Source organism: Musca domestica, unplaced genomic scaffold (genome assembly GCF_030504385.1).
Source record: "Musca domestica strain aabys unplaced genomic scaffold, Musca_domestica.polishedcontigs.V.1.1 24, whole genome shotgun sequence".
Classification (NCBI taxonomy): Eukaryota; Metazoa; Arthropoda; class Insecta; order Diptera; family Muscidae; genus Musca; species Musca domestica.
Window position 1 is genome coordinate 1,558,811 of NW_026712272.1, and position 10,165 is coordinate 1,568,975.

At 39.8% G+C, this 10,165-nt stretch overlaps 1 protein-coding gene across 1 annotated transcript; it reads right to left on the bottom strand.

Annotated features, from left to right (window-relative positions):
• Nucleotides 1-6,064: 6,064 nt before the first annotated feature.
• LOC101889317 (uncharacterized) lies at nucleotides 6,065-9,902 on the bottom strand. Its single transcript, XM_011295828.2, has 7 exons — nucleotides 9,008-9,902; nucleotides 8,795-8,949; nucleotides 8,626-8,734; nucleotides 6,742-6,842; nucleotides 6,560-6,682; nucleotides 6,379-6,502; nucleotides 6,065-6,315 (listed from the first exon to the last, which is right to left on the bottom strand). Exons 1-7 carry the CDS (start codon nucleotides 9,900-9,902, stop codon nucleotides 6,065-6,067), a joined length of 1,758 nt encoding a protein of 585 aa, XP_011294130.2.
• Between the last annotated feature and the right edge of the window lie 263 nt (nucleotides 9,903-10,165).

Here is a 10,165-nt window from a genome sequence, read left to right on the forward strand (position 1 = left end):
TTCGTATAGCCCCCATGAAACAGTACCTCCCTTCATTCGGTATTTTGATGATACTAGAGACATTATTCACCGGAACTTTTACGAATGTCGTATTTGAAGTTCGAAATCGGTACTACAACCTATGACAGAAAATTACTTACTTACACCATGTATTCGTATAGCCCCCATATAAAGGTTTCTATTTAAGCGGATTTTTTCGACGGATTGTTTTTTGTAATATTTCAAGCTTCTACCGTTTAGTGTAGGGTATAAAAATTTCAGCCCGGCCGAATTTGTTTTTTACTTGTTACTCCTAACATGACTCTGTCATGTTCTATTGCACCAGATATTATAGCCACAAACCATTTTTATACCCTACACCAAAGGTGGTCAGGGTATTATGTCTTTGTGCATTTGTTTGTAACAGGCAAAAGGAAACGAGATAGACCCCTAGTTCCTTTTGATAATCTACGTAGAATCACATTCTGAGTCGATTTATGTAAGTCTGTCTGTCCGTCCGTCTGTCTGTCTGTTCATGCATTTTTGTAAACAAAGTACAGTTCGCATTTATTGCTCTATCCAGATGAAATTTTGCACAAATCATTTGTTTGGCCCAAGGATGAACCCTATTGAAATTGAAGATAATCGGTCTAAATTTAGATGGAGCTCCCATATATATCTTCGTCCGATTTGCCTTTTATTGTGCACCGAACGTGTAATATCAGCCCGAATAGTATGGAATTTTGCAGTTCAGATATAGCTATAGCTCCCATATATACTGTTCATCCGATTTGTTATTTTTGTCCTCCGCAGCCGTAATATGCACTCTGTAACAACAATATTTAAGGAAATATATCAAATACAGCTCAGAAATACATTTGCTAAATTTTATCGAGATCGGTTCAGATTTGGATATAGCTCCCATATATAACTTCGTCCGATTTACCTATTGTTGTGCACCAAACGTCTAATATTTCTTCAAATGGGATGGAATTTGGCATTTACGACCGAATTGAAATTAGAAGCCAGTATGTCGAATTTGGTGAAGATCGGTTCATATATACTGTTCATCCGATTTGTTATATTTGTTACCCACAGCCGTAATATGCACTCCGTAACAACGATATTCAGGGAAATATATCAAATACAGCTCAGAAATATCTTTGCCAAATTTTATCGAGATCGGTTCCGATTTCAAATTAATTGTGCACCAAATGGGCAATACAAGTCCGAATTTAAAAGATACAAATGCTTCGGCATATTTAGTCCCTTGAACTTTAAATTATAATTATAATCATAGGGTGTATGATTGAATTCTCCCATAGAAACTTTTAATTGTTATGCGGAGCTCTACTAAATAAGCAAAGTGGTGTAGGGTATCATAAAGTCGGCCCCGCCCGACTTTAGGTCTTTCTTTACTGGTTTCAGAATACATTTTTTCTAGTCTGTACCATTTTATGTTTTTCTTTAGATATCTATAAGTGAGGACTAAGTAGTAGTATTTTGAAAACGATTTGAAATTATTAGCAATTCAGTCGTTTGAATAAATGCATATTTTCGACATAGATGGGGAATACATTTTGAAATCTTTCAATAAACCAATATTTTTCTGCTATCTTAAATATAATATTGTAGGAAAGCTCCCAAATTCATTTCATGTTGTATGAATTACCCCAACTTGGGAAAGTTCTAAAAAATTGTATTTGACTTTAAACTTTACAGTAGAGTTTCATTTTTCCTATTTCCTTAGAATTACCTATCTGTCATGCACAACCAGCTCTTGGGTGTGCGGTTCTTGTAGGTACATACATATGTAGAGCATTTATACTCCATTTGTTCAATATACCGCGATTCTTGGTGGCAATAAATTAAATGTTTATTCCTTCTTTTTTAGAAAGGGAGACAATTTTCGACCCTTTTTAATCCTATTATTTCCTGGGAAAGACCTCCCAGTTTGTCATAATTAGATAAAGATTAAATAGAATGTATTATTAAAAATTTGTCTCAAAGCCAACATAACAATCACATAAAAATTAACAGATAAACTCAGCAACTCCTCCAAATGTACAAAACCATAAATGGAAATCTTAACAACAACAACAACCACAACAACAATAATAATGCAATGAAATTGATATGCAAATTAAATGAAAACAATATTTGATGTACAAAAATATAAATACGACAACAAAAAAATGCACAAAACAGTCTTGTGGGTGGGTGGATTCATGCAAATCTTTTAAAACAAATTGTAATTCATAACTGCTATGACAACAGTGGTGGTCAATTGAATAGGAGCATGTTAGAAAATGTTTGAAAATTTTATTAAAGTTTGTTATCGTGCCTCTTAGTAATTTTTTTTTCTAGGTTTTGGGTGGAGGAGATAATATCATGTTTTTTTTTACAAAAACCCTGCTAATTGACCAATCAATGAATTTGGTGGATGTTTTCTATTGTCTAATGTGCTTGGGCGCCACATACAATTTGAAATCTTAAAATATATTTACATAACAAATCTTTATACGGGTTAATATACAGACTTGTTATAAAATATTTTAAGATTCCAAAAATTGCATGAGGCGCCCAAGCACACTTAGTGAAATTTAATATTTTTTTAAATGGTGTTATATGCCAATTGGTGAAGGCTTAGGAATATTGTACTTCTAAAATAGACCTGGAAGACTTATCTTGCCTAAGAAACTAAAGAATGTCAACAGGTCTTACATATACTTCAGAAAACCTATTGGTTACGGACGAACCATAAAAAACTAAATGCATTCCACTACCTAAAGATTAGTTACCAATTCATCCACAGTGTTTGACGAAATAACGGCTTGATAAAATACATTTCGTCATAGATACAAATAACAACAGCAAAAAAAGACAACTTCTACCACAGCGTCAATAATGTTGACAAAACTAAAACGAAAAACTTTGACAGACAACTGGCAAGAAAAACAGGGCGACAAACCTGTCAATCGAAATAGGAATAATAAATAAACAAAATGGGAAAAAACAACAACGACAACATTGATGGTGAACTACGAACTTTTTTAGTTGTCGGTTTCCTCTTTATCATTTTGGGGATTGATTTTTGTCGTAGATTGCAGGCAAGCTGAATTTTTAGGACAGTGCATCAGGAAGAGATTATTTTCGTAAAATTTTTCAAGAAGTATTTGAGGTCTGCAATTGGCCGTAGAAAAGCTTTAGTTATACTCTTGACCATAGAAGAGCTATTGGGCTTCAATTCGCCATAGAAGAGCTGGCGGTCTTTTCTTCTTCAGAGAATTGCTGGCTGTCTCTTCTTCACCAGAAAAGAACTGGCAGTCGTCTCTCCGCAAAAGAAGAGATGGCGGCCTTCTCCTCGCAGGAGAAGAGCTGGCGGTCTTCTCTCCGCCAGAAAAGAGCTGCCATCTTCTCTTCGCCAGAGAAGAGCTGCATGTTTTATATTCTCTAAAGAGGACCTTGAGATCTTCTATTTTCCGTAGAGGACCATGAATTCTTCTAATGTCCATAGAGGAGCTTAAGGTCTTCTACTGTTCGTAGAAGGCCTTGAGTTCTCATATTGCTCATAAAGGACCTTGAAGTCTTCTAGTGTCCATAAAAGTGCCTTGAGGTCTTCTAATGCCCATAAAAGGACCTTGAGTTCTTCTATTGTCCATACAGGGCCTTGAGGTCTTCTATAGTCCACAGATGGTTTTGAGGTCGACTACTGTCCATAGAAGACCTTGAGAGCAGGTGGTTTTCTATTCGCCATAGAGGACCTTGAGATCATCTATTGTTCATAGAAGACCTTGAGGTCTTATTTTGTTCATAGAAGACCTTGAGGTATTATATTATTTATAGAGGATCTTGAGGTCTTCTAGTGTCCATGAAAGGACCTTGAGGTCTTCTTTTGGCTATACAACAGGTCTTTTACTGGCTGTAGATGACCTCCAGGTCTTCTATTGGTTGTAGAAGACCTCAACGTGTTCTATTGGCTATAGAAATCCTCCAAGTTGATTATAGGCTGCAGTAGACCTCCAGGGCTTCTATTGGCTGTTGAAGACCTTCATGTCTTCTATTGACTCTAGAAGACCTTAAGGTCTTCTATTGTTGTAAAATACCTCCAGGTCTTCTATAGGCTGTAGAACACCTCCAAGTCTTTTTCAAGAGCTTATAGAATCTCCAGGTCTTCTCTTGGCTATAGAAGACTTTCAGGCCTTCTTGTGATTATAAAAGACCTCCTGGTCTTCTATAGACTGTACAAGTTCTCCAAGTTTTCTATAGGCTGTATTGGTTGTAGAAGACCTCTAGGTTTTCTCGTGACTTTAGAAGACCTCCAAGTCTTTTGTTGACTATAGAAATCTATTGGCTATGGAAGATCTCCAGTTCTTCTATTGGCCGTAGAAGTTTCCCATATAATTCTTGGAGAAGAAATCTAGATTTTCTGTAGGCTGTTGAAGACCTCCAGGTATTCTATTGGTTGTAGAAGACCTTTAGGTATTCTCTTGACTATGGAAGACCTCCAGGTCTTCTATTGGCTGTAGAAGACTTCCCAGGTCTTCTATTGGCAGTAGAAGACTGTAGAATATTTCCAGGTCTTCTATTAGCTGTAGAATAACACCAGGTCTTTGACAGGCTGTAGAAGACTTCTAGGTTTTCTGTTGGCTGTAAAACACGTCTAGGTCTTTTGTTGGCTGTAGAAGACCACCGGGTCTTCTAGAGGCTGTAGAAGGCCTCAAGTTCCTCTATAATCTTTAGATGACCGCTAGGTATTCTCTTTACTGTAAAATTATATTGGCTGTAAGAGACCTCCAGTTCTTCTATTGGCCGTAGAGGTCCTTCTCTGGAATATTGTAGACCTCCAGACTTTCTCTTGAATATAGAATTCCTCCAGGTCTTCTATAGGCTGTAGACGACCCTCAAGTCTTATATACGCTGTAGAAGACCTTCAGGTCTTTTATTGGATGTAGAAGGCCTTCAGGTTTTCTATTGGCTGTAGAAAACCTCTAAGGTCTTATCTTGGCTATTGAAACCCCCCATGTGTTGTTTTGGATATGGTAAGCCTTCTCTTCCCTTGCCTATAAAAGAGGTTGAGCCCTTGGTTCATGAAGATTTCCTCCAGCTCGCCCATAAAGACTCCCTCCAGCTATAACATAAAGGCATCCTCCAACTCGTCTTCCCATAGCTGCAGTATTTTTAGATTTCTTTCATCATTCTCCTTCTCCTGTCCACTGTTTAACGGTATTACAGGAAATTAAGTTGCCATACGAATTTAAAATTAACCAAAAATCCACACAGAAACCACAAAAATTGGGTGGTGACGACGATGGTGCCATTTGTTAACGGTGTTCATTCCTTGGCGGCTTTGCTCCTCTTGGAAAACCGTAACATTTCGGGATGGAGTAGAACGAACGCCAAAGAAAACATTTGCCAAAACCAGCGACATCATCATGACATGTGGGTGGCGCTTGGTTATGGTCTTATTTTCGAAGCAAGCTTTGATGGCGATATGGATGTCGTCTGCTGGGGGTGATGATGAGGATGATGGAAATCAAATGGAAAACAGCAACGACGACAACAACAACAACCACAACAACAGGCGACAAAGCAGGAATAATATCAGTTGTCTATGGGGATTCGGTCATGCATTTTCCTAGTTGCTTCTTCTTCCCCTCCTTTGTTGTCCTTGTAATCCCTCACCAAATTACAAAGAAGTATTTACATGGGAATCAAAACGACAGATACGAAAAGAAAACGTAACATTTCCAAGACTTGTAGGGACACTCTGTCACACAAATGAAATGCAGTGAAGTTTCTACCGAACCCAAGTTGCATTAGTTTCAGCCATTGCCAGGCAACATATGCCGATATTCCCAGGGTACTAATGAAATGTTAAATTTGGCGTAACTGGAACAAGTGAGGAGAACCAACCAACCACCACCGCCATGCTTTCGAAAAAAGGAATGGGGGAACCGAACCGAAAATCAAACACCAAACAATGACCATAAACAAATTTAATGCAAATTTGCAACAATTTTTTCTTTCTTTAAATCTCCAAGGAGAGCTGGGCTCTGATGCCTCCATGTAACGGTATCGAATTTTATACACATGATTCCTGGCGGTAGGACAGGCGAAAACCACGTCCCACATATTCGTCATTGCTGCGAAAGGGCAAAATAATTGGTCCCGCCGCGACATCTCGAACTGGTGCATTGACGGTGAAATCTTCATTTGTGGAGCCGTCGTTGAAGCGTTCGCCGCACAGGCGCACCTGATTGATGGCTAAAAAGTCGTCGGGACAATTGAAGATGCCAGCACCGGCCTGGCCATCGGGCACCAGATCGTTTTCATCTGCAACGAAAAACAAAATCAGATTTTAATTCACAGAGACGTGAGAAATTTTTTCCAAAATACCTTCATTTTTATTGATTATTTGAAAATCCAACTGTTCGGAACTGCTGCCGATTTGTTCCATGACATAATTGACACTGCAGGTATTTTTGCCACGTTCCAAGCAAATCACATAATTCAGGTTGTTCTGGAAACAAAAAAAAAATGTTAATCAATGATAAACGAATAAAATAAATGGTTCTACCAAATATGTGGCCAATTTATTGTCGACCACAGTTCCCTCGATGTCATAGTTGAAAGACTTGACAATACCCTCCATGTCCGTGTAGTACTGCAAGCAGCCATCGGGCGCCAAATTATCCTCTAACTGCAGAAAAAATATTCAGGAAAGCAATTACGCAATTTTATTTTTCTGAATTAAAATACCTGTGTTATTTTCAAATTAAAGCTCCTTGATCCTGTGGGAACCTTCGCAAATATCGAGAGATACACCTTGCGGTCTGGAGAATGGCCGACATGGACATACACTACAGAAAATTTATGAAGAAAATATTCTTAAAAGTCACACATAACTCCTTTGAAAAAATATCTAAAAGTCATTGATCATTTTTAAAAGTCTAAAGTCGTCTTTTTGCCTCCCATTGAAATATTTGGCGATTTTTATTTCCACAGAGGACCTAGAGGTTGTCTATTGTCCATATAGGATCTTGAAGTCTTCTATTGACTATAGAGGACCTCAAGGTCTTGAGGTCATCTATTGGCTATAGAAGAGCATGAGGTCATCTATTGGCTATAGAGAAGCTTGAGGTCATCTATTGGCTATGGAGGACCTTGAAGTCATCTATTGGCTATGGAGAACCTTGACGTCATCCATTGACATTGAAGTCGTCTACTGGCCATATAGGACCTTCAGGTCGTCTATTGGTCATAGGGGACTCTGAGGTTGTCTATTGGCCATAGAGGACTTTCAAGTTATTTACTAGCTATAGACCATAGAAGACCTCCAGGTCTTCTATAGACCATAGAAGACCTCCAGGTCTTCTATAGACCATAGAAGACCTCCAGGTCTTCTATAGACCATAGAAGACCTCCTGGTCTTCTATAGACCATAGAAGACCTCCAGGTCTTCTATAGACCATAGAAGACCCTCCAGGTCTTCTATAGACCATAGAAGACCTCCAGGTCTTCTATAGACCATAGAAGACCTCCAGGTCTTCTATAGACCATAGAGACCTCCAGGTCTTCTATAGACCATAGAAGACCTCCAGGTCTTCTATAGACCATAGAAGACCTCCAGGTCTTCTATAGACCATAGAAGACCTCCAGGTCTTCTATAGACCATAGAAGACCTCCAGGTCTTCTATAGACCATAGAAGACATCCAGGTCTTCTATAGACCATAGAAGACCTCCAGGTCTTCTATAGACCATAGAAGACATCCAGGTCTTCTATAGACCATAGAAGACCTCCAGGTCTTCTATAGACCATAGAAGACCTCCAGGTCTTCTATAGACCATAGAAGACCTCCAGGTCTTCAGTAGACCATAGAAGACCTTCAGGTCTTCTATAGACCATAGAAGACCTTCAGGTCTTCTATAGACCATAGAAGACCTCCAGGTCTTCTATAGACCATAGAAGACCTCCAGGTCTTCTATAGACCATAGAAGACCTCCAGGTCTTCTATAGACCATAGAAGACCTCCAGCTCTTCTATAGACCATAGAAGACCTTGAGCTCTTCTATAACCCATAGAAGACCTTGAGCTCTTTTATAACCCATAGAAGACCTTGAGCTCTTCTATAGCCCATAGAAGATCTTGAGCTCTTCTATAGCCCATAGAAGATCTTGAGCTCTTCTATAGCCCATAGAAGATCTTGAGCTCTTCTATAGCCCATAGAAGATCTTGAGCTCTTCTATAGCCCATAGAAGACCTTGAGCTCTTCTATAGCCCATCGAAGACCTTGAGCTCTTCTATAACCCATAGAAACCCTTGAGCGCTTCTATAGCCCATAAGAAGACCTTGAGCTCTTCTATAGCCCATAAGAGGACCTTGGGCTCTTCTATAGCCCATAAGAAGACATTGAGCTCTTCTACACCCTATTAGAAGACCTTGAGCTCTACTGTAGCCCAGAGAAAACATTGAACTCTTCTATAGCCCATACAAGAGCATTACTTATTCTATTGCCTATTATAGACTGTTCGGTCCTCGTGGCCCATTTACCTCACAGTTTGTGTTCCCCGGCCCATTAGCTGGTTTATTTTTTCTCAGAAAATATTGATTTTTTTAGTTCCGAAATTTTTTTATTACTCACTGAGATGTCCGGTATTGATGCCGCACAAAACGGGTACCTCGAAATTAATATTTTGCCCCGAAACTACAAATTGGTCCTCCTCACAGTCGCCGTCAATTGGACGGTTTAACTAAAACAAGAAATAAAACCGGAACTTTCAAGAACGACAAAATAACATTTCTATACCAACCTCAAACATTAAAAAATCCAAACGCAGCTGCTGGACATTTTTCCGAACATTCACAATGAGGACACAAATCATTGACTCACGAAATGGATGAGGATAATTGGGACTTTCGAAGTAGACCACCGATTGATCGGTTGTGTCACCACAACCAGTTAGAACTGGGGGAAAAAAAGAAAAATGGAAAATTATTTTTATAAGGATTTTTCCAATACCTACAGATGCAACAAACTCCGGCGCCATCGGCACATCTTTCCGTGGGAATGCCTCCGAGATTTTTACACTCAAGCTCATGATAGCAAGTACCCTCCATGGAGCGTATATCACCCATATTCACGGAACATCTGACATTTTCAAATTTAATGACTTCGAATAGGCTGAGAAATCCTTTACTCTTCGTTTTCACGGTTGGAACAAGGCCATGTTTTTGTATCAAATTCACTTGGGCAGGGGAGCCGAATACCAAGAGATTTTTCAGTTTGGTGGCCAGATTGTAGGGGAAATAGCCAGGCGGCTTCATTATGGTGGTGAAAGTTGTTCCTGGCGGCCGTAATGGTGTTTCGGAAATGGTGCTGGTGGGCATAATGGTTGGTATTTCGGTTACCATTGGCTCTTCAGTGGCTGGTTCAGTGGGAGGAGGGGCAGGTGGTTCGGTTGGTGGTGGTGCCTCGGTTTCGGGTATGGGGGCTTCTGTGATTTCTGGTTCCATGGGCTCCTCCGTGGATTCCGTTGGCTCCTCAGGTTCACTGGGCAACTCCGTCACTTCTGGCACCTCCGTGGGCATGACCGTTGTTGTTGGCAGCTCCTGCTGCTTCTGGGGAAATTTATGCCAAAATAAACGTGGCATCGCTTTCATCGGCTGAAATCGCAGTTTATAGGGATTTTCATAGAGACGATATTTCATTTCCAAAAAACTTCGCTGGCGTTGATCCCTGCCGGCCACATCTTCGAGACAAGCATCATTTCTACACAACTCCGGCGGAGGTAGACGCTTTATGGTGACAAAACCATTTCCATAAACCGTTAGGCCACAACACAATTTAATTACCAATAAAATCGTTAGCCACACTTTCAGATGATAACTCATCTGGCACTCTGGCTTCACAGGCGTCATTATTGACGGAAGTATCTTCAGCAACTGTCGTTGACGAGATGCTTAACAATTGCCGCAGGCCTAAAGCTCGAGAATTTCTTCATTTCTTTTTCATTTGTCATAATTGGAGCATTAACAAGCGCATCACCAGGCCGGCTCATGGCAAAGAAACTATGTAGTTGCATTGCGCTGCAACAACGTTTTTTTTTTTGCGAGCCATTGCGAGGTGGTAATGTAACCTTCACTTTTTTGTGGCATCTTCATCATCATCACCCAACTTCCCA

Excerpts from the sequence above, each read along its gene's own strand:
- LOC101889317 (XM_011295828.2), bottom strand. The coding sequence starts at position 9,902 with ATGACGCCTGTGAAGCCAGAGTGCCAGATGAGTTATCATCTGAAAGTG. Across the intron at positions 8,950-9,007 it reads CGCCGGAGTTTGTTGCATCT|TTCTAACTGGTTGTGGTGAC; the intron begins GTAGGTATTGGA and ends TTTTTCCCCCAG. Across the intron at positions 6,503-6,559 it reads ATAAATTGGCCACATATTTG|AACAACCTGAATTATGTGAT; the intron begins GTAGAACCATTT and ends TTTTGTTTCCAG.